Source organism: Lepisosteus platostomus, chromosome 6, assembly GCF_059453375.1.
Source record: "Lepisosteus platostomus isolate fLepPlt1 chromosome 6, fLepPlt1.hap1, whole genome shotgun sequence".
Classification (NCBI taxonomy): domain Eukaryota; kingdom Metazoa; phylum Chordata; class Actinopteri; order Semionotiformes; family Lepisosteidae; genus Lepisosteus; species Lepisosteus platostomus.
Genome location: NC_142616.1, coordinates 7,216,750 through 7,241,377, shown reverse-complemented (window position 1 = coordinate 7,241,377; position 24,628 = coordinate 7,216,750). Strand labels below are relative to the sequence as shown.

The window sequence follows — 24,628 nt, the reverse complement described above, 5'->3', positions numbered from 1 at the left end:
TTCGTGTCCTTTTTGTGAATCACCAGTGCAACTACATATTTGCATTCGTTGAAGCTGTCACGCCAGTGTTTTAAAAGGTGAATTGTTTTCTCTAGGGAGGTATTTGGATGAAGGGATATACTTCTAGGAAGTATCTGGGTATGGCGTATCCCTAGTGGAAAATCCAGCTCTAGCAGGTAAGCTGGTTAAAATGGTGACCAGTTCGGGGTATGATCGCAGCAGCTCACAACTGGCAATGCACTGGAGTTCAGCAGGTGTGAGCCTGGTCAGCACCTGGATGGGAGACTCCTGGGAAAGTTCAGGTTGCTGCTGGAAGAGGTGTTAGTGGGGCCAGTTGGGGGCGCTCACCCTGTGGGTTGTGTGGGTCCCAACGGTCCAGTACAATAATAGGGACATTATACTGTAAAGGCACTGTCCTTCAGGTAAGGTATAAAACTGAGATCCTGACCATTTATGGTCATTAAAAATCCCGGGGTGTTTCTTGACAAGAATAGGAGTGTTACCCCAGTGTGTTAGCTAAATCACCCCCCCTCCCCTTTACCAATCATGGCCTCCTAATGATCCCCCTCTCTGAACTGGCTTCATCACTCTGCTCTCCTCCCCACTGAGAGCTGGTGTGTGGTGAGAGCACTGGAGCTTCATCCAGGTGGGGCTGCACACTGGTGGAGGTGGAGGGGATCCCCATTACCTGTAAAGCACTTTCAGTGGAGTGTCCAGAAAAGCACTATATAAGTGTAAGTGTTATTGTTATTATTACTACTACTTAGACTGCTTTGCTTGGAAGGTTAGAATCAGAGGGCCCCTGTGCCTACCAGACTTCCACCATCTTTTTTTTTAACAAGTTAAAGTTTATTGCAGAATGTATATCAATCTTACAGTGAGTACACACTTTAATATAAAGTCTCCACTAAGTTATAAACATTCTTCAAAGGATGATTGTCCGTTTTCAATCGTTTCACTGGTTGCTGGGGCTGGTGTCGCACATTAAAAAGAGTCCCCCCAAGCCCTTCTGGGAGTTACCACTTGCGGTGGTTTGTGTCTCTGTTCCCTGTCCTGTCTCTGAAACTGCGGTCGTCCAGTCCTCCGCAGGAGCGCAAGGGAACAGATTTTTCCACATGTCCACAGTCCTTCCCGACGCTCCTTCGCATCTTTTGGCATCTTTACCCGCTGAGAGCTTCCCTGTGCATCGCAGTAGAAAGAGCCCCGCTCAGTCCCTGACGGCGCCGTGAGCTCAGACCCGGTGGTGCTGCTGTCTGACGTACTGAGGACTCCCCGAGTGACTCAATCCCTCCCCCCGAAGAATTGAAGGTGAGCTGGCTCATTTGTTTGGGAACGTTCTGTTTCACTTTTGCGCATCGCGACAAAAGCATCGAAAAACAAACAGAAAAAAAAGTGTTCAGACATGTTTTGTTGTGCCTAGCAGAGCTGGATTAATTATTACTTTAAAGTAGGCTGAAGGACTGTCTGTGTAGTTCTACTGGATACAGGGTTCAAGGATGTCTTGACTAAAAAAAAAATCGAATTATTTAGCCTGCTTTCAGTTAATTAAGCCTTACTGGAACTGTGTTCCTTTTCTTGCTTAATTTACATTGCTGGTCAAATGTACCGCAAAACTTTTGTTGCTGTACATGACGTGCGTGTCTGGATCTCATATTTATGATAATCTATGTGAAGCTGGACATTGTGTAACGCAAATGTGTAAATGACATCCTGTGAACGATCGTAACAAACTCGGGAAGTTTAAACGTCAACGTTGAGACATCACTTCTGGCCTCCCAAAATGCACCTCTTCTGCCATCTGAATGTACACACAGAGAAGAAAAAAAGCACTTGCTTCTTTATTTATTTTTTTACCTTTTGATTTTGTTCAATCCTTACTGCGAGACACGGTGTCTTCCCAATACTCGTTGGGAAACAATCGCAATTACCGCGTCACAACGCGGGAAAGTGAACGTGCAGGATGTAAAACCAAAAAAAGGCAGGAAACTGAAACAAAAAATAACGATGCAGTGGACTTCCTGGCCGCTAAGCAACCACAGGCCAGATCTCACTCAGGGAGCAGTCCCCTTACCTGGGTGCTCCGGGTTCGAACCTCTGTCACGTCACTAGCCGACTGTGACCAGCATGTCCTAATTAATTAGAGGTACACAACTGGCGGATCCTTAATCCTGTTGAAAACAACAACAACTACCATTTGCTATCGATTTAATTATTAAACGTGCACGTTATTATATACATAAAATAAAATAGGTATGGGAAGAGACCCATGTCTGAACATTTTTAAAAAGACGTAAGGGCCTATTTTCAGACTATTTCTAAAAGTAAGAACATGAAAATGTTGCGTACCTCATATTTATTTACCTTGTTTAATCTTTTTTTATATTATGTACCCCCTGTTTATGTTATATATACTCTTGTGTGTTATGTATTTTGTTGTTGTAATAAATAAACGAAAAACAAATGGCAGGGCGCTGTCAGGGAGAGAGTCAGGCTTCACCTGCCCGGATCCGCTCGGTATTTGGCGCCTGGATCTCGCCTGTTGCCCATGGCAGCACTGTGGTGACGTCAGCGAGAAGGCACGCGGCTCCACCAGTTGGAACGAGTTCTTCTAATTAAAACAATTCACGGGTTCCGGTTTCAGCGGGAGTGGTACACAACGATTAAAAAATATATATATATATTTAAATATTTGTAGTTGAGGGTGATAAGATAATGTAACGTCCCGCACTACCCTCAAAATTGTGTTTCTGACTGCGACTATCTTTTTTTCCTGCATTGCCCTATATAAGGGGGGGTCCACCATCTTTCGTTTTTCTTTGGCTACATGTGTTGTTAGGGGAGGCTTTGACCCCTCTCCCCTCTGTCCCCCTTCCTCTCTCTCCCCTAGTGACCAGCACACCCACTGTAAACCTAAGGGCAATAAACCCACTGTTGTTGAAATTTACTAAGTACATTGTAAGTTGTTGACTTTCTACCGTCCTACTCCACACCTCGCAACCTTTGTTCGTCTAATTCTAGTCACCTGTCTGTCCCTGGGGGCGTTTTACACTCTGTGGTTGTGTTGTGCCTCAAAAGGATTTGTATCCCTAAGGATATCAGAGAGCCACCTTCCCTGAGTACTGTCAATTCAAGACTCCAAATCTTCTTCTTTAGAAGTGTTTGTGTGCTGTTTTTGATTTTTTTTGTTCTGTAAAGCGCTTTGAGAAGCCGCTTTTAAAGGCACAGTAAAAAGTTGTTTCTTCTTCTTCTTCTTCTTCAATTACAACTCCGGTCTCCGTTCTGCTCACTGCGCCGTCGCTCTGATGGACCCAGGGCGCAGGGCCATTTACCCCAACAGAGGAATCGGAGAGAAAGCAGTTCACGTACTTGAGAAGCCCATGATGATGAACACGGGCACTTTTCCATTTGGCAGGCACATCAAGACATTTCGGACAGACCGAACTTTGGTTATATAACAGGGACTGCTTATCTTTTTACATTATGTTGGCGAGAGATAGAATTGAGCTGCTGTATTTTCACCTCGCGCTGGTTACGTTAGAAGCTCGTGAAGAACTACTAAAAACAGACTCCATAGCCGTGGAAGAGCAGAATTAGTTGGGTTTTTTTCAGTAGCTCGTTACAGGTCTATTTTTTGCGTCATCAATTTAGAATAATCTATACAGCAAAGCCTTTCTTTCGCAACTCCACATGATCACATGAATGCGTCCTTGCAATACATTTAATGGAACAAAATAATCTATAAATGCTGACTTTCAAACCGCAGGACTCGGTCTGCGTGTTTTACTTTACTGGATTAATTTAATTTATTTTTAATCGGCTTTACTAACTGATAAAGGGGAGAAACGGACGGGGCATTATTTCGTAAAATAAAAAAAAGTTAATCACTTAACATTATTGGACGAATGGGGTGACGTGTATTTGAAATATTCATCCTTGACCAATTTGACAATTTGTGCGGCTGTCTGCACCCAAGAATCGGCCTACTTTTTAGGCCGGAGGGTGTTATAGGCTTCCTGATTTTTCCATCCTAGCATGACTTTGCGAATACTTTTTTTTTTTTGCAATTTGGTAATGTAACTCGTCTTCCCAGTTTACGATTTTACTGCGCAGCACTATTCAGAAGAATTTTGTTTGGGCAGCCTGAAGGAGTCTACAGAGCTACAGCACGTGATAACCACATCCTAAACAAGACGCAAATTATGTTACGGAGAAAAATAAAATCGATGCTGTACTTACACCTGTTACAAGAGATATACTTTATTGAAGGTAACCGAGGGATGATTACTGTATGTCCATTTACTGCCCTAAACGAAGACACAGAACAAGACTAGGAGTATTTTAAAAGCATATATTTAGAGCCGGACAGCAAATATACAGACAACAAGGAATAAAGATCTGATCTATCTTTTAAAATTATCCAGGCCCTCCAAAGCAGACGCCCATCACTTAAACCAAGTACTGCAGAAATATTCCCCGTGACATCTACAGGGAGTTTTAATGTCTTACAGGGCAGTTGCAAGGCCTATAGTAGCTTCAGGCTATGGTGAGGAATTTTTAAATGAGTACAGTCAAGATCATCGCCTGAAATCTGCTATTCCACGTTTTCTCTGTTGAAGGCGACTAGGCTCAATGCATACAGAATCGTCTCACTCTGCTGAAGACTAGGCACCATAGAAAGTAAGGGAACAAGTAATAGGTTTTTTCCATGCTGAAAAGAGAAGAAAGAAAACGCAACGTTTCGGCTGTGGAGCCTTCTGCTCACACCGAAACGCTGTGTTTTCTTTCTTCTCTTTTCAGCCTGGAATAAACCCGTTACCTGTTCCTTTGCAGCCTACGCGTGCTGACGCAGCCACCCACCTGAACTACCATAGAGAGAGCCTGTTCACCCTGCTGAAGACTGGGTGGGATACGGTGTGGCAGTCTTCTCACCCGGCTGAAGACGAAACTCCACACAGAGCGAAGTTTTGGATATCTACGCGAGTCTTCCTCTTGGTTTAACTAGGTCAGTTAATTGCTCGTCTTTTAGAGTTACGCGTATGCGCTTTGTGCAGCGGTTTGAATAACTGCTAATAAATGAAAATAAACATTACTCTCATTATGCGACCTCTCGTGATAGTCTTATGCTTCTATCTTGGCAAACTGCGCTGCAGTAGTTGTCGCCCAAAGCAAATCAGAATACATTGTGGCTTTTTCAGCAGAAATAAAACTGGTCTCCGGTCATTCATGGGTTCATCTCCGTGTCCTCGAGGATGCATCTGCCTATGAGAGTGGTGGCTCTGTGGCTGAGGATCTGCGCCTGTGGCTGGAAGGTTGCCAGTTCAAATCCCACAGCTGGCAGAGGAATCCTACTCTGTTGGGCCCCTGAGCCAGGCCCTTAACCCCAACTGCTCCAGGGGTGCTGTACAATGGCTGACCCCGTGCTCTGACCCCCAGCTTCTCTCCCTGTCTGTGTGTCTCATGGAGAGCAAGCTGGGGTCTGTGAAAAGACAAATTCCTAATGTACGAAATTGTGTGTGGCTAATAAAGTGATCTTATCTTATGAAATTCATTAGTGTAAGTTTTAATTATTTTTTCCCCTCACTCCTGCCAATCTAATACACACCTATACACACCACCACCACCCAAATTACGACAAATAAATGAAAATGTCACAGGTTTTTCACTGGGTCTCGCTGGGTTGGTATCAGGCTCGCAACCCGAGAAATCGCCTTTCTTAGTCTTCTATGTCAAAACAGCGGGTAGCCTGACGTTATCTTAACGAGGTGTCTCAATAAATAGTAAGAAACAATCGATGCTGGAGTCGTCCCCACTGCAGAGGCAGGCAAGACGAGACGTGTGTCCGCGGAGACTAGTTTTAACGGACTTTCGTGGTATTAGGCGTGTTAGGTAGGGCGATGACCTCCCTCTCCCGTGCCAACTATAACAAGGGCTGCAGATAATATAACCGAAGACGGGGGCGTGTTTGTGAACACCGCCCGTTTCCCGGTAGGGCACCGTGGTATATGAAACTTAGTGCTAACTATCGGAGAAACCGTCCATCCATTTTCTCACCGCTTCTTTCAGTTCCGAGTCGCGGATCGGGGGAGCTATCCGGACGAGGAACTGGGGCAAGACAGGATGCAGCCTGGAAGGGGCGCTAGTCAGATCCCAGGGCACAGAGAGAAACGCACACAGACTATAAAAAGTTTCGACTATAAAAATATTTCACTTTTACACTGGGGCCAGTCTGCCCAGAAACCTATTCATCTACCAGGACGATCACCTTTTTAAGAGCATTTGACAACCTAGTACAGATTCTATGTTATGTAAGCGTGTGTAGTCATTGTGAGACCGACATATATTGTGGAATAACGTTTATTTTGTTAAATAAAAAAAAGCTACCATTGTGTTTTCGAACATAAAAACCCCACGCAGACAGCACCCCAGGGCCGGAATTGAACATAGGTTCAATTGGCAATTGAACATTGCTGCCAGGCAGCAATGCTGACCTGAACTCGTATCAGAATAAACCTTTCATTAGTTGATGTTTTTCTTTTTATCTTGCCCTTTAAATCTTTCTGGTTATAAACCCTGTCGTAAAGGCCTACAAATGTAAAATGCGCTTATTTATTCTAGTATCCTCCGGGCATTGACGGAAAGCAGAGATAAGTTAAAAAAAGGGAACTTCGGTAAGTCTTGCTCGGCCATATAGGTTATGTAACTGAATTTTTATCAAGTTCAAGCAGAGTTTAGCTGCTGAGACGACATACACACGTCAATAATTCCACACGTACAGTATAACCATCAAGGACAGAACCCTAATGAGATCTCAGGTGTATAATAACTATAATATAGCTCATTACATCACACAGATCTGGATTTGTTCGACTAAACCCTCACAGGGACATCCGTTGTTGAAGCGGAGAATAAAAAAGTTTTTTAAAAAAATAAAAGATGCTTTGTGGAGAAGACTTGAAGATTTGAGGTAAATCTGAGCGCATCCAGTCACTCTCTGTACCACACCTTTCGGCTCATTCGAACACGACGGTGAAACAAACACTTTCGATCCCGTAGGCTACGTGACGAGTCACATCTGCTCAATTACTCGCTGCAGCTCCGGAACTGGGAGTCTGGAAGGGCTCCTAATTCCAATTTTTCACACAGAACGGCAGCGCTGTCACACAATTCCTACTGGAGTCATGTGCTTTATCTCACTTGCCCCAGACTTCCCTAACGAGATACTTTTTTCGCCGGATTAAAATATTTGAATCCAGAATTTCACCTTATGTTTTTCTTCTCACACACATCCTAACACGCAAATCAACTACACAAACCATCCCCGCACAGATACACAACACTATTACCGCAAAATACACACACATTCCTAACTCACACACACCGTCACCACACAAATACACACCCACTCTCATATCATCACACACCATCACTACACACATACGCACCCACTCTCACAACATTATCACACACCAAGACACCATCAAAACACAAATACACACACCATCCTTATAAACAAACACACACCATAGCCACACAAATACACACACCGTCATAATACAAATACGCAACACCGTTGCCTCATAAGCTCACCATCACCAAACAAATTTTTGACAAAATCATAACACCCCTTAAACACAAACACACACACTGAAATACAGCTGCGGATAAAGTCCTCTTCGAAGTTGGGCATCAGATCACAGGATTGGGAATGCGGCACGATTATTTAGCGCGTCTATTTACTTATTTGCACAGACTTGTGCTGTCCAAATATTTTTAACCGCTATTGAGAAAATAGCCCGATGGTATAATAATATTTGCTCGCTACGAGTTTATTTTCAGCGAAACACTAGAACAAACTCCGTGGTCTTTTTTCCCCCAATGTGGAGTAACTTCACTCTCAGCTCCGACGAAGATATTTTGGAAATATACATCATGTGTCATACATAATGCCTCTTTCCTCGGCAGTCATATCGAACATTAGTAACTGTAGCAGTTTGTCTACTGTTATAATGTGTATTGAGATGTACAATGGAGATTGACGTAATGTGATAACGCGTTCTGATCTACAAATAAACTACAAATAATGCGCTATACTATTCCCGGGGTATTTACAAGAGGGGTAAATGGATACTAGGCTGTTTTCTTTTTTTAAAGTAAGCTTGTACGGTTTATCAGAACGCATTTCTGCGGACGGAGTCTTCATCTGCTCAGTTCGGTGACACCAGCTGAACTCCGAACAAACTACAGATCGACATGAAATTTCATGCAATATCGGCATTGTCTTCCGTTGGCCATTCTTGTCGTTGGCAATCTTGCCAAAATAAAATAAGATCAAAACAGTAAACCTGCAACGTATTTTCTAGGTATAGGCAGAATCTCCAGGCAGTCTTGCGTGGGTGAAGGATCTTACTCATTTTAGTTGTGTTTCGCGCAAGAGGCAGCACAGTCAAACCGTAGTTCGACTGAGCCTACAGAGCGCCTGCTCATAAACGAAATGTCCTCAAACATCACCGAGCTGACACAAATTTGTATGGAGGAGTGGGCGAGAATTCCTCCCGATGCGAGAGACCGATAAACTCTCTACAGGAAACGTTCACTTCACGTTATTGTTACTAAAGGGGGTTCCACGCGTTACTGGATCACGGGGTGCGCTAACTTCTTTTTTTTCTCGAAAAGCTACTTAATCGCTATTTTTTGTTTAACAAAGACAAAGTAAAACTTGTGTTATCTGTCACATGAGGTTAGATTTACCTGCTTTTAGGATCTGGGGAGGACTAGATATGTCTCAAAATGTACCACAGGATCTTAGGAGGGTGTACGTTTTTCACATCACTGTATAAATCTAGCGCATATATACGAGATAGACGTGCCTCACTGGCACTTGTAACTAGATTTTACCCACCATCTCCCCTGGCACGACGCCTATTCCTTCGCTTTTTGCACGGTGGTTTCAGTGAAGTAGAATTATGACAGTGTGCAACATTTCTTTGAAACATAATTTCCTTTTTTTCCGGTACGTGCACTTCTGTTTACACACATTCCAATCGGCTGAGCCTTCGTGGTGATTCAGTACCACATTCCAGATTGTGGCGTGTGCAGGGAAAAGCTGCATTTTTGGCGAGCACCGGACTGAATTTGGTATTTTTCTTTGGGGGGGGGTTACATCACATGTTTTTGACAGAAAGCTGGGAGGGAGGATGTGTTGGCCCTCCTGTTATCGTACAGACATTAGCCAAGGGGGGGACATCAGCCAGGAGGGGCGTCTCTGATTGGATCAAACCCGGGAGGTGTGTGCGCCTGTGACCAACTCGGTTCCAGACAAGGCCTTCTGGGGAGCCAATGGGAAACATTTGCTCGGGTTCCTGTTGCCTCATCCTCTCTGACGCCGTAGGCCGCGTATAAAGTGGTCACCGGTCTAGTAGTAGAGCAGTTTCAATTACTACGACGCAAAAAAGGTCGAGTTAAGCGAAGCGACAGCGGTTTTTCTCTTGGTACCGAACAAGAGTCGGGCTTCGCGGACCAATAGTCGGCGCGAGTGACGTATTGCGACAATTCGAACAATTATTTGTTCAGCTATTCGACTGAGAAGTCTCGATTTATTTCCGTTTCCCCGTCACTGGGTTTGGGACTCGCTGCAGTAGCCGCGTTATTCATTGAATACTTCGGGTTTGTTCATTTATTCTGTTTATCGAGGATTTCCTCATCGGGCAGTGCGCGATGTTTCCCGAAGCCGTTAAAGGGTAAGTTATTTTACAGACTTTTTTTTTTTTGTCATGTATACACGAGCAGCGGGAAAACACGCTGAAGCCACAGATGTCCGAACATATCTGTATAAGGAAGAGGAGCGGGAAAGAGCGAACGGAGCAGTTGGAGCGCAGAACGGTACTAGAATTAAACCCGGGGGAGTTTGGTTTTCTCCGTGAGCATCTTTGGCCATGCGGGCAACTTCGCCGCTCTCGCCTTTTGTCACACAGGCTCTTACTGTTCCCTCCGCGGTTTGAGCCTTTTGTGACGAGGTCTGAGCGCCTTCTCCTTGGCGCCTTGTGCTCGGAACCGACCTGTTTAACCGTGAAATGTACCGAGACTCAATTTCAACCCGTGACGCCAAATGTGGGCAGACTGGCATGGCTCACCACGTGCGTGGTGTAGCCCAAGACCCGTGGCACCCCAGTAGCTTGTATAGAGACCGGCACTGGAATCGTGGGCGGCGGAAATATCCGTTTCCTATTCGAAATGGACAATGTATCTCCCACGCTCACGTTTATTTATTTATTTCTGTGCACTTGAAATGAACGGCCATTTGGATGTGTTTTTTTCTTCTTAGTGCTACAGTGGCTGAAAGCGAGAACCTCGACACGAAACGCGACGCGCTGGATCAGATCTGGAATGTACTTTCCGCAATGCCTTCCGTCTGCTAATGTATCCTCCGTTAGATCCGAAATCAGACCAACGTAGACATAAGAGACAGCCCGTTGTGTTGTAGCGCATACGATCGTGGTTGTCAGGACAACGGGGGCGGAATAGACCGTCTTTTTTTCCTGGCAAACGAGCGCCGTTACCTTGCCCTTAAAACTGTTCATTACGTGAAATTGCCAGAGCTCTAGGTTGCGATGCCCTGCTGTAACCAAGACAAAAAAAAAACACCATTACGCGACCTTGCGCACGTTTTCCCCGCAGCTGAGGCTATTGCGCTGTGTGTAGAATGAAACAATTTGATGACTCCTAGATGACTCCATTCCGGTGTGGAAACTCGCACCGAGGTTAAAGATTTTCCGGTCTTTCCAAACTTCGTAGTTCCCAGCAGGGAAACGCAGAATTCCGCATAACGCATAATGGTTTTGAAAGTGAGCAGGTTACCTACTCGCAACCCGGCTGAGGGAATGTTTTCTAAGCTGAAGCTGAAAAAAAAAAAAAATTGTAACGATGTGGGGTACCCCACTATTTGTGCAGGTGGAGACTGTCCGTTTATCAAAGGTAGCCAAGAATCTGAACTAGAAGCCGACAGTTTTCCGTGAGGAATTTTGTCCACCCTAAACGGAAACGACCCAAAACCTCAACCTTTAAGTCTTAACGGGTCAATAATTGCAGGCGGGTCCTGGTCTTGGAGCCCTGCTACAGTAGGAATTGACGTTTAACAAAGCCTTATTTCGGAGGAGACTTTCAGGTTGGTTTCAGTGGCCTCGAATATTCATTGGGCGGGGAACTCACGCTGTGGCTGTGTTTTCAAAAGACTGGATTTTAAGTCTCAGAGGGCGAGACTCCGTCTGAGAGCGGAGGCCTCGTTGACGAGACGAGAAAAACCTGAAAAAAAAATGACGTTCACAATAAGGAGAAACACCATTCACCGCGTCACTGCGTGTTTTATGTCAAAAGGACTTGGGATTCCTTTTCTTTCATCGAGTCAGTGTCCATTTGTTGAGTTCAACCATACCGAACCCCCCAAAGTCTGAAATTGCTACATTATGTAAGCGAATCCGTGTGGGCTCACAGCATTTCCCCCGTGTAACAGGGGGATTCCAGCTCAACTGGTCAGCTAGATCACACACTGAGATTCGTTAAGTGTTGTAAATGTGCTTGACGAGGGCGCTAAGGCAAACTCATGACCCCCTGCTGCTATTTCCCATTGAAAGGCAGATGAAGGAAGAATCGATAGGAAACCCCTCCTTGCTCCCCTTTTGTGTTGAGCAAAACGTTAAAGCCACTACAGGTGTCATTTCTCATTTGAGCTTTTGGTTCCTTTTTCTGATCCACACAAGTTTTAATTTCGAGCAAACCGCCTCGTGACTTCAATCCAAAAAATTCACATTTTCTCTACCAAAAGATTGATTTTTCCGGTGACGGCGGTCGTGACTGAGCGTTCACGATAACACGTTTTTAATACGGGCATATATCCTCATAAAAGCACATAATGACTTCATTGTGCAAAGGAATGTTGGACTTGGCCGCCAGTATGCACAGTCTTTCCAGGGAGAAATTAACGTCTGCACAGGCCTGCTTCCTTCATTCCGGCATTTGGTCGTCAACGTTAGTTGCACTGCCTGCCTTGCTTACAAAGACGGCATTTGTGCTGGAGCGCGGCTGTCACAACATTTGATTTCAAACCCCAGCATGCTTCTGGAAAATCCACAAAGAAGGACTGAAGAAGAGACTTTAGTTTTTTTTTTTTTAATGTGGCTCACGCTATTCATTTTGCACCCCTGCCACTGGCCCCAACGCGCACGCTCAAAGCACAAACAACTGTGAACCTGCGGCAGAAATGATACGATCACTTTGTCTGTCCCTCAGCGTGTGACTCTCAAGAGCTGATTGGAGATTGACGGGTGGGTGTTCAGTTATTGGAATGATTGCAGATCAGTTTCTCATGCCAGGAACACTCCCCCTGAGTTCCTGGCTGCTCCTAGGTCAGGTCTAGTGGGGCTCAATCGGCTGGCTCAATCTCACCCTCTTCCTGGACAGAGATGGCTCACCAGTGAAGTTTTTACAAACCTCTCGGCTTTCAGGTACGGCTGGAATCTGTACCGATGTGGGAAGAGATGAGGCTGAAAAAAAAAAGGTTAAAGGTGGGGAAACAAAGGTGTGTTTTTCCGGAGTTGGATCTTCCTTGTGTTTGCGAATGAGACGGTAGGAGTCGATGAGAAATAAATGAGCTGAAAGCAGATTGCTTTAGTGTCAGCTGAGCCGGTCTCTCTCTCTGTTTGCTTTTTTGGGTGTGGGACTGTATTGCAATTCACAAAAGTGACAAGACGGCAGAGGGGTGTTCTCCTAGGATTGAAATTGTTCAAGCAGGGAGCTGCATCAGCATGCGTAGGGTGCAAAGGAACAAGTAATAATAATTATAGGAATTAATAATAATAGCTTACACTTATATAGCGCTTTTCTGGACACTCCACTCAAAGGGCTTTTCAGGTAACGGGGATCCCCTCCACCACCACCAGTGTGCAGCCCCACCTGTCTCTTTTCTTTTCAACATCGAATAAACCTTTACCTGCTCCTTTGTAGGTTTATAATATGCGATCATCCATCCCTTCTCCGAGACCTATATCCAGCACGGGGTCACTAGGGAACCAGATACACCCTAGTTGGGACACCAAAGGGCACAACCAGACACACGCACGCACACACTCGCGCTGGGGCCAATTTTCCCAGAAGCCACTTGGCCTATCAGCATGTCTTTGGACTATGGGAGGAAACCCACACGAACACCGGGAGAACGTGCAAACTCCACCCAGACAGCAGCCCAGGTCCGGAGTTAACCCTGGACCCCAGCGCTGAGAGGCAGCATTACCAGCCACTGAGCCACTGTCCTGCCCTGATGCACCACCAAAGTGTTAAAATGTGTGCAGCAAAGCACCGATTTCACAGGAGAAAGAGCCGTGCTTATCCAAAGTCTCCTGGAAATGTTTGTGTCCCGAGAGACAAAGCTGTCTGGAAAAGTCTGAGATAACTGGCTTGTTGTTCTTATGAAAACCTTGGAAGTGATCCCTTGGAATTTCAGCTGGAAACTAAAATGTGTTTGGTCGATTGGTAGAGGAGTTCTGATGCAGAGCCAGTGATGCCAGTTCTTGTGTCTTGGTCTGCAGTCACCTAGTGTGTGAGCTGACCACACCAGAGGGAAATCTAACAACCTCAACTGATATCCTTATCTGAGAGGTTATGAGCTCCTGAGCCTTATCTCAGTCTGTTCTTAGGTTCCCAAAGGAATCAAGTGAATACAGGCTATGGAGCTCTTAGCAGGGGAAGCAAACAGAGGAAGTTATTGAAGACCTACGGATTGAAATGATCATATCAACTTTCCCAGAGAGCCCGAGGCTGATAACCATATTTCAGGCAGCACTCTGATTTGACCGGTAATTCAGGCTTAAACCACATTCCTGAAATTATTAGCAAGTCAGGAGGGCTGTCTTTAGGAGAGAAAAAAAAGACTGTACAGAAATAACATTGAAATCCCAAGAGTCCTTCAATTATATTCATGGCAAATCAGCTCCTTTCAGTGGGGGTTTCTCTGTAGAGAAGGATCAGATCGTGACCTTCTGTTTTTTAACCACTTTATTAAGTACGGGGTCACAGGGGAAGCCGGAGTCTATCCCAGCAAGCAATGGGCGCAAGGCAAGGTACCCCCTGGATGTGACACCAGCCCATCACAAGGCAGGCACAAACACACACACACTCACACCAGGGCCAGTTTTTCCAGGAGCCAATTTTACCAGAGGGAGGTAAATGGGAAGAAAGCCACATGAACAAGGGGTGAACATGCAAACTCCAAACAGATAGCTCCCTAGGACTTGAACCTGGGGCCCTGGTGCCTCAAGGCAGCAAGACTCACCACTGTGCTCCCCCACTTCAATATCCTCTAATAATAATAACACATGATGTCCAGCAATCAGGCCAACATTTTGAACTCAATGTTCCTCTCTTTCAGATACACCTTCGAGGACTACAAGGTGACAGCTGATTGGCTGCTGTCTCAGACCAAGCACCGCCCTGTGATCGCCATCATCTGTGGATCTGGACTTGGGGGTCTGGCTGAAATGCTTAAGGACCAGGTGGTTTTCAAATACTCCGACATTCCCAACTTCCCTCAAAGCACAGGTAAGACGCCTGGCTGTCTTTCCAGAGTTTTTGTACTGACTCTTTTTGGTCATCGAAAATCCCAGGGCATTTCTCGTAGAGAGTAGGAGTGTTTCCCCGGTGTCCTGTCCAAATTTCCCCCTGGCCTTTACCAATCATGACCTCCTAATAACCCCCATCTCTGAACTGGCTTCATCACTCTGCTCTCCTTCCCACTGAGAGCTGGTGTGTGGTGAGAGGACTGGAGCATCATCCAGGTGGGGTTGCACACTGGTCCCCATTACCTGTAGAGCACTTTTATTGGAGTGTCCAGAAAAGCGCTATATAATGTTTAAGGAATCACTATTATGCCAGGGCATTGGGTTCAACAATCTGCCTGGGCACCTTGTTCCACACTCCCACGACCCTTTGTGTTGAGAAGTGCCTCCTGATCTCAGGTCTAGATGTACTTCTCCATCCTGCTGACCAGCAGTGCTGGAGCTCTTAACGACATTTTTCATTTTTCAATGGCTGGAAAGCCCTGAAAAAATAAACTTGTCTCTAGAGCACCAGAATTAGCTATTCCTGTACTGCTGTTCCCTGATCCTATCTGTGTGAAGCCTGTGACCTAAGACCCCACACATGGCCTTCATAGACAGAAATCATGGCCTGCAAAGTATTCCCCATATAATATAAATTGCTTATTTCCTGCACATTAGAGACTTTCTCAAAACAGTCTGTCCATTAAAAGATGCACTTATGCACGTATATGCATTAAGGATGCTTCTGTTTTCACAGTTCCTAGTAAGTTTTGGTTTTGGCAGCAGTGTGGAGAAATGCTTAGGGCTATGTTGTGGGAAGTAGAAGGTTGCAGGTTCAAGTCCCCCAGGGGGCATAGCCTATGTTGTACCCTTGAGCAAGATACAGCTGTTGGATTTACTCTGCTCCTGTTCACACAGCATGTGTGAATGAGGAAATAAGAGTTTGTCGCTTGGGGTAAAAGTGCCAGCCAAATTAATGCTAAGAAGTGTTGTTTGGTGCCACACATGTGAACTCCACACATTTCTAGGACCTACAAAATATCTCTGCTGGCTTTTTACGATGCTCTGTACCACTATACTGCAACAGAAGGTGGTTTTTTAACTTAGATTTTTTTTTCAGTCCGCGGTAGTGGCTCATATTTTGACATTCAGCTTGATATCAGGAATTCCCCACTGGAGTAACTATCAGCAGTTCAGTCAGCAGGCTGGGAAAATCGCTTTTTTGTCCAAGAGGTTCTGAAACAAAATTGTGTTTGTGAATGCTGTCTCTCAACTGACACTCCTACACTTTTTCTGTGAGTGAAAAGCACTGCCTGATCGATCTGTGTCCCTCCTTGCAGTTCACGGGCATGCGGGACGCCTCATTTTTGGGACCCTGAACGGCAAGCCATGCGTCTGCATGCAGGGCAGGTTCCACCTGTACGAAGGATACCCCATCTGGAAGGTGAGGACCCTCTCCTTTCTTGTCTGGGGATCGAATTTCGGCTTCTCCCCCCCCCCGAGATGTATTCTCTGCGTATACCAGTCACTGTTTGTACCGCTGACCCCGAAGATCATGGGAAGGGCCGGTGCTTGGCGTGGGCCAACTAGGAGACTGCCTAGGGCCCCAGCGCCACCAGGGGGCCCCCTCAATGTGAAACACAACATGGTTTTTAATTGGCACGGTTGAATGTCGGCAGCCATATCACCCTGCTGCTCTCAACTGGCAGCCCCACTGAAGCTCAGCAGGTGTGAGCCTGGCCAGTACCTGGATGAGAGACTCCTGGGAAAAACTAAGGTTGCTGCTGGAAGAGGTGTTTGTGGGACCAACATGGGGTGCCCACCTGGGACCTAATGTGAAACCGTATGGTATATAGCAGTTTGGCAAATGACATGATAGGACACATGTTCAAATGTGAGCCTAAAAAAGTCCTTCTAGTGGCTTTTGTGCTAGTCAAGGCTGTTTGTTAGTTAGAAATTACTGTATAATTCAGTATTATCAGTTATGGATGTAAGTGCAGTAGTGTATTTCACTGTCTCATCTTTACTGTCAGATGAGAGTATCAGTGTGGTTTCAACTGCTGTTACAGGAATGCTGCTGGGTAAAAAGTTTGGGATGGGAGCTGATAGTAGCAGTGTCTGTGCAAGTTGTGATCATGAAGGGGCCCCTTTCCAAGATCTTGACTAGGGCCCCCAGAAATCTAGGGCCGGTCATGGGAAACCCTTTAAGTCAGGATTTCTCCCGTTTGTCGGGATCCTAGTGTCCGGTCCATCTGGGTGACACGGTTGTGTCATCACTGCCACCACCACTAGGTGGCCACGCCGCCAGAGCCTATAGCTTGGCGTAAACGGCCGTAGAGTAACGTCTCCTCTCCCCTCCCAGGTCACCTTCCCCATCCGCATCTTCAAGCTCCTCGGGGTGCAGACGGTCATCCTCACCAACGCGGCCGGGGGCCTGAACCAGGACTACAAGGTGGGCGACGTCATGCTCATCAAGGACCACCTCAACCTCCCGGGGTTCGCCGGCAACAACCCCTTAGTGGGACCCAACGAGGAGAGGTGAGGAACCGCCGGCAGGATCTGACCTCGTACGGCCTTCTGCCCGGCTCATCGGCCTGAGAACAGAGCTGGCATTTCTCAGTGTAGAGGGTCACAGGAGCACTTCAAAGACCGGGGGAGGTTAATTCCTGTGCTCTGGGGCGGTGACGTCCCGATAGCTCGGCTGCTCAGCTGGTTTGTAACTTCATAGTGATTGCAAACGGAACAGAGTTCAAGTAGGGAGCTGCGTGAGCGTACGCAGGCTGCAAAGGAACAAGTAAAGGTTTATTCCAGGCTGAAAAGAGAAGAAACACAACGTTTCGGCTGTGGAGCCTTCTTCAGGTGTCACAACTGAAGAAGGCTCCACAGCCGAAACGTTGTGTTTCTTTTCTTCTCCTTCAGCATGGAATAAACCTATACCTGTTCCTTTGCAAACTGAACAGAGAGGGAGACAATATGGGCAGTCTTAACAACGGGAGAGGGTAATGTCACAGCCTCCCTCCCTCTCGGAGACGTGATCCTGACCACACCTCGGGTTCCAAGTCGTTGTTTTTGCCTTGGGGCAGTGCTGAGGCCACAGGTGTTTCTACGTGGCAGAGAGAAATGGAGCGCAATTTGCCTGAAATCGCTCCAGGGACAGAGCAAAAGAATGCAAACGAATACGAGCACCCTGGAAACAGCACGATAATTCATTGCCCAGTCTCAAACTGTGCCTGTACAAGAGATCGCTTGAGTGTAATTACTTTTCCAGGCTGAAACTATACTCAGAAACTGCTCTTCTGTTTAGCCTAAGAAAGCTTTTGAAGGCTCAGCTTCTGCTACTTATCCTGTTTGGGCCTGTCCTGTTTGGGCACTCTGACACTCATAGGAAAGTGCTTCCCGCCATAACATAAACTGAGCTCTATAGTCCAGCTGCTTTGTGTTGGGGTTCAGTTTGTTTCCAACGGTTGCCATAGCGCAGAGAGTTCTGTGCAGGAGTTCTGGCGTCAGCCTGATAGGCTGTGTGCTCGTAACGTTGCAGCGTGCCCTTGTTAAATAAACTGCGGGATTTTTAGACACCGCTCTGGCCCCTAAACGCCTCTTGACCCCCCAACGACACACAAGCCTGTTCCTCTGCCGTCCTGCAGTCCGCGCGCAGCTGGGAGACGTGAGGGGTTTGAGCTGGTTGGGCGGGAATGGGGCCCTCTATCGCGTGCCGCGCTGGGTTATAGTGGAGTTTAAGGCCCCTGTGGTTCCTCCTGCCAGGTTCGGGGTGCGTTTCCCCTGCATGTCGGACGCCTATGACCGGGACCTCCTGAAGGCGGCGCAGGTTGTGGGCGCGGAGCTCGGCTACTCCGACTTCATGAAAGAGGGGGTGTACTGCGTGCTGGGGGGCCCCTCCTTCGAGACCATCGCCGAGTGCCGCATGCTGAACCGCCTCGGGGCCGATGCCGTTGGTGAGTAGCCTCTCTTTTTCTGTGGACGCTCACCCGGAGGGAGGGGTGCCATCGTTTCTCGACAGGCACTCGAGACACCTCAGGACGAGGGCGTCATGACAGCTCAAAGGACAGCATTGTGCTCTAAAGCAGTGGTTCTCGAACTTCTATGGTCCGCGGACCACTTAAACCAAGTCACAGATGCGGCGGACCACCTATGCCTACGTCCACTTCTTACCTTGTAAAAATCATCGCCTGTTCATGTACTAAAATTAATATTGAACTAAATTTGATGAAATAACTAATATTTGCATGAACAAAATGCCTTATTTTGCAAAGGCTTTTAGTACTTAAAAAGTTAATGTGAAGAATGGAGCTGCTTAGACTTGCTTTAAGAGAGATGAATAGGACAGTCCGCGGACCACTTGGCGCACGCTTGCGGACCACCAGTGGTCCGCAGAGCACACTTTGAGAACCACTGCTCTTAAGCAATCCCCCCATATACGGTACGGAAGAGGTAGCCTAGGTTTTGGAAATCACCCAAAAATGTGTCTTGGAGCCTTTCTGAATGAAAAGGACTACTAGCCCAATGAATTAATATAGTAAATCTCAAATTGTTGTTAACGAATAACTCACACGAAGCGCAGCTTGACCAGGAATGCAGAGACCAGATCCCATGACTCTAATAAAAGTGAAGCCTTACTCTTCAGTCTTTCCATTGATCACTCCAAAGATTAATGATGACCCTAAATGTAATTACCCATCAGTAACGTGATGTGCCCCTAATGGGATGCTTTTCTTTGTGGCTGCTCAGTCGGTCAGCACAGTTTCCGTTTTGATGCATTGAAACCATTCAGTGAATCTTCCCTTAACAGAAATACACAGGGACTGGGTCTCAGTGCACACATTAATACTCATACGTCCTTTTTTAAGATTAAGTGGAAAGTCGTGCACTTGGGACTTTGCTATTAATATTTGCCTTGAAAGCTTCTGCCATCGGGCTGAACGGAATGTTGTTTGGTCCTGGTAAAACATACATTTTTATGTCTTTGGGGCTGTTCAGCCTGCCAGTACAGTTTTTCCTTTGCGATGTATTGAAACCATTCAGTGAATCTTCCCTTAGCCGCCATAGACATAGGGACTAGATCTCGGAGCGCACACTGAGGCTCAAACATCTGTTTTTGCGACAGAATGGGTGGAGCCTGTCCTGCAGTGGACCTGTAAGGATGCTCAGCTCTGACCGCGCCCTTTCTTTGTCCCCGCCCCTTCCCTTGTCCCCGCCCCCCAGGCATGAGCACTGTGCACGAGGTGATCGTGGCGCGGCACTGCGGCCTGCGCGTCTTGGGGCTCTCGCTCATCACCAACAAGGCGGTGATGGACTACGAGAGCGAGGAGCGGGCCAACCACGAGGAGGTGCTGCAGACCGGCAAGCAGAGGGCGGAGCAGCTGGAGAAGCTGGTGTCCACGCTGGTGGCGCGCGTCGAGCTCAACAACAACTACTGATGAGCCAGGATCGGGGAGGAGTGGGGCAGCGCGGAGACCCCAAAACCTCTATTCCATAGCATCGCCAGTCTTCCCTCCCCCTGCACCCCACTTCATCCTTCAGTGGTTTTGGCGATCTGTTGTGGCAGAGCCAATTAAGCGATTAAGATGCCAATAATGAATTGCTGTGCTGATTGCATTGAAATCCTGGCCACCCAACAGACCGTCAGCAACCACAAGCCTCTCACTGCTTTCTGCCACCAGCTTCTCAAAACAGGCTGGTCAGCAATCGATGATCCATTGCTATGACCTGCCTGTGAACATAGATATCCTTAATACCTGCAACTGGTTGAACACACAGGCTTGAAAAGAAACAGGCTTGGTTTTACGTAGGGACTGTGTTACTGTATTATAGTTGGACTGTACATTCCTGAAGAAAAGAAATTAATACTGAGATTAAGCGTAGAGAATAGGCTAGACAGGCTGAAGGGTCTCCTCTTGATTGTTTATGTTCAGAACTTTCTAAAAAAAGAAACAAAATGTGCATTTTTTAATTACCTGAAGGGGAAAAGGTTTGTACCTGTCCAACACGTTGCTGTAAGTATAGTGAAAAAACCGCGCTAAAATCTCTGTGGACTCTCTGACAAAGGCAGATGGGGGTGGGGGGGATGGTGACATCACATTGTGACATCACAATGGTGTTCAAAGGTCAGGAAAATTGCCATTATCATAATAAAGAAAAACAGAACAGGGCTAAAGTTAATGCTGCTATGGAAAAAAAAAACTTTCTTTTAAAAATCATACACATACTGTAATTTCCTTATGTGAATGCACCAATTCCTTCATGTCAGTCAAAAGTAGTATTCATAAATCTTGCCTTGAGACCAATTTATTCATACACATTACAGCATAGTACTTTGCTTTATAGTACTAGCTTGATAAATTGTCTATCTTGAGTAACTAAGGAAAATTACCTTTCGTGTTTAGGGGCTCAGCTGAGATTTTGCGTGGTTTTTGTGCACTTGTGTATCTAAATTATTGTTGATGGACTAATAACTTATATATTTAACTGGTATATATATTGTATTTTGTTCTGTATGAAGGGTAGGCCTTTCTATTTTGTATTGTTTATTTATCTAGTGGTGACTTTAGGCACTTTTCTCTCATTTGAAATGGGTCACTTAAGAAACTGCCAAAGATTAAGTGGAATGTCATACACTTGGGGGACTTTGCTATTAATATTTGCCTTGAAAGCTTCAGCTATCAGGCTGAACTGAAGGTTGTTTGGTACTGTCAAAATGTGCATTTTTATTTCTGATGTCCATTGCACAAAACCATTGTGCAGAAACGGGGTCCAATATGTCTGTTTTAAAAATGAGCTGTGTATTTCAGAGCTGCCACCTGTGTTAAAAGAATCACGAGCTTGCATTCCACAGAATCGAGACACAGATGCTTCAAGCTTTAAAACATGCAATTTGCCAGTGAGCACTGATTACAGATTGCTGGCTTGCCGGTCCTAATTAAGTATGAGGAATGGCTCCAGACAGTCAGCTGATTCTTAAATTGAAGCTTGCACAAGAGAAGCAGCCTTGTGCTGATTTAAGACATGGTCAGTACAAAAAATGTTCGACTTTCCCTGGGCTCACTCGCCTGACCTCAACGAGTTGCAATTACTTGATGAAGTGTACCTTTTTCCAGGAAAGCAAACCCAGTGATTTTTCAGTCTTAACATTTGAGATTTATGCTTCCTGTTAAAGAGGCATATTGCATATCCTTTTCTTATTTATGTGATACCTTTAAAATCTTTCTGATATGAAGGCTGTTACACAGGTTTTCTTGTTTTTCTCCGAGTCTTGTATGTTTTAGAAGACTAATAAAACCCATTGGACTGAATAATGTTCATTTCTCCACTATCGGCCTGCCTCTCTCCAAGCTTGAGAGAGCCTGGGGCACATCTGTAGGGGCCGTTCGCAAAGTTTTTACATTGGCACAGGAAGGCAGGAATTCAAATGTACTCCGCTGGAGGCAGGGCAGCTGTGCTGGTGTTTTTGATCAGCTCTGTAAGCCGTGCGAAATTCGCCTGTCTCGCATAACTGTTCAGTCCTGCCTGCTAAAACTGTCAGCTTTTGTTGCTAGTACCCAGAGAGGGAGAGGAGTGTATCTGCCATATGTCCATGTTCTATGGGATTATTGTCTGTGGTGTTCTCTTTGGAAATGCCTGATACAGCAGAAAACACAGTACAACAGATCACACCACACGATGTAGACAGTCCCTTACAGAACAGCAAAAAATAAATAATTAATAGGTTTATTCCATGCTGTAAAAAGAAGAAAACACAACGTTTCGGCCGTGGAGCCTTCGGACGAAACGTTGTGTTTTCTTTCTTCTTTTTTTTCAGCATGGAATAAACCTATTACTTGTTCCTTTGCAGCCTACGCATGCAGACGCAGCTCCCCACCTAAGAAATAAATAATGACAGTCACAGTTGATCATCATGCACAACATAGCACAACGACGTATAATAGGTATTACAGAACAATAAACACACAAAATCTTAAAATCCTGGTCACTAAGTGCTGAGTGCAGAGAGAATGCGGTTAATGACGCACGCTACTTTAAGGTTGAAGCTGTTCTTAAGCCCAGTGGTCCATGCTTTAATAGGGTGGTACTGCATTCCAGAGCGCAGGGAGGAGAACAGTTTGTGGCTGGGAGGGTTGGGTTCCTGAATGATGGATTGAGCTCTATTGCGACAGAGGATGCTGTGAATCTCTTCGATTGATGGTAAATCACATCCTATAATCCTCTGCCATTGCAACAACCCTTTGTAAGCAACGATCTTTCTCAGGAGGCAGAAGAAGGATGAAGACGAGGCCATTACTCGTTGTTATCAATGAGAACCAGGTAACGTGGCACAGCACTGGTCTAACACCACACTTCCGAACCTTCCTAATGTGCTGCGAGAGGGGTAGGGGAATGCATGCATTTTGCACATTGACTCAGATGTTTTCTGACTGTTAATTTATTTGCCTGATTTTATTTATCCCAAGAGACTTACTTGTTTACCCATTTCTACAACTGGGCATTTTACCAGGGTGATTGCAGTGAAGGCCACCTTGCAAGAGCTGTGCCTTTATGTGGGACTTGAACCTATATTATAAGTGTAAGCAATAATTATTTGTTCATTCATTTACTTGATTTTATTTATAAATTTGATTTTATGTACACCAAGAGACTTAGTGGTGTACACCCCCCCTGACTCTATGTCAATACCGTAAGTAAACTGGTAGTACGCAGAGATCCAAGTCAAGCAGCTGGAGGTGTGATTTTGCCAGTGTAGTTGCTGTAGTTCCTCCTGGGAGAGGGCTATGCTGTCCCATGTGGTGAGTTTGCTCATCCACTAAGTCTAATGTAAATAGCTGCAGGGTTTCTCTGCAAACAGCTCTCTGTACTCTAAAGCACTCGTGTGGAAAGTATGAAAATATTGTGGTTCCCCCATTAAATATAAGTGAATGAACCTTGATCTGACTCATTGTGGATACCCTGTAGTGAGTGGCTGCTTTTCCACATTTGAATGATTTTGCCAAACCTGTCATAGGTGACGAGAACTGGAAATGTAAATCATGTTCATTCTTACATACTTCAATTCTGAATTTTACTTGCAAAGTTTTACTGACAGCTGTGCACACTTACACAGTGACAGACCTGAGCTGTGTCTTTATTTAGGAAGTGTAGCCAGCAATCCTCAGTGAAACTGGACTTGGATGACAACCTCCAATCAGGACAGAATGCTCTTCTATACCCAAAGGGTGGGGAAGTGTGGAAGAACAGGTCGCCTTGCAAGAGCTGTACCCCCATGTGGAATTTGAACCTGCAACCCCCCCACAGACTCCAGGCCAAGTTGTTGGTTTCTCTCAAGACACAGCATGATGAGATTCCCCAGTCAGAACAGGAGTCATATCTTTACACAAAGGGTGGTAGGAGTGTGGAACCAGCTACCCAGCCATGTTGTTGAAGCTGATACCTGACGTACCTTGTAGTCTCTAATCTACCAAATAACCTAGATGGGTCAAATGGCTTAAATGGCTTTTGTAATCAGTATTATTTTCTTAAATGATTTCATATCAGTAAGAACCACCAGTTTGCATCATAACGTAACTATTGCTCTGTTATTGTTAAATCCATATGATGCTACTATGGCTATTGTGTTAATGCTAATTCAAAGAAGGTTAAAACACTAACAGTTGACGATAACCTCTGTTCAGTCAAATCCGCTGTGAAGGAGTGGTGGTTACACACTGGATCAATCTGAGAGTGAAAAGCTTGTCTTTGGATGTGGGGATCACCCCCGGATGGTCTCAGAGGACCCCAGGCAATTCTCGGATAGCAAGCTGGAAACATTTGCTTCAGTGGTTCCTGTCAGCCGCTGCTCCTACTTGAGACGGGCTGTGCGACTCATTTCTCGGGTGGATGATTAAGGCTGTCAGCCCTGTTGCGTTGCGGCGTCCAGCCTGGGGGAGGAGGGGTGTGTCTCCCCCTCCCTTCCCTGCGGTGGGGCTAGTGTGACGTCACAAACACCTCTTTTTAGAAAGAAAAATGTTTCCACTGCAATGAACTCCTTGTGCCTAGAG

General features: G+C 45.8%; 1 protein-coding gene and 2 long non-coding RNA genes across 4 annotated transcripts; 2 read left to right on the top strand and 1 right to left on the bottom strand.

Moving 5' to 3' along the window:
- Positions 1-827: 827 nt before the first annotated feature.
- Positions 828-2,261, bottom strand: LOC148659968 (uncharacterized). The gene is made up of 2 exons (XR_015939341.1): positions 1,855-2,261; positions 828-1,345 (listed from the first exon to the last, which is right to left on the bottom strand). It is a non-coding gene; the product is annotated as an uncharacterized LOC148659968 (long non-coding RNA).
- Positions 1,127-5,534, top strand: LOC148659967 (uncharacterized). 2 transcript variants are annotated; one of them, XR_015939340.1, is made up of 3 exons: positions 1,127-1,308; positions 4,831-5,002; positions 5,199-5,534. It is a non-coding gene; the product is annotated as an uncharacterized LOC148659967 (long non-coding RNA). The 2 variants fall into 2 exon arrangements; XR_015939339.1 differs by lacking the exon at positions 5,199-5,534 and having other exon boundaries at positions 4,831-5,098.
- Positions 5,535-9,383: 3,849 nt separating this feature from the next.
- Positions 9,384-21,895, top strand: pnp5a (purine nucleoside phosphorylase 5a). The gene is made up of 6 exons (XM_088633979.1): positions 9,384-9,737; positions 14,417-14,586; positions 15,926-16,029; positions 16,948-17,123; positions 18,348-18,538; positions 19,806-21,895. Exons 1-6 carry the CDS (start codon positions 9,715-9,717, stop codon positions 20,018-20,020), a joined length of 879 nt encoding a protein of 292 aa, XP_088490105.1. The 5' UTR covers positions 9,384-9,714; the 3' UTR covers positions 20,021-21,895.
- The last annotated feature ends 2,733 nt before the right edge of the window (positions 21,896-24,628 follow it).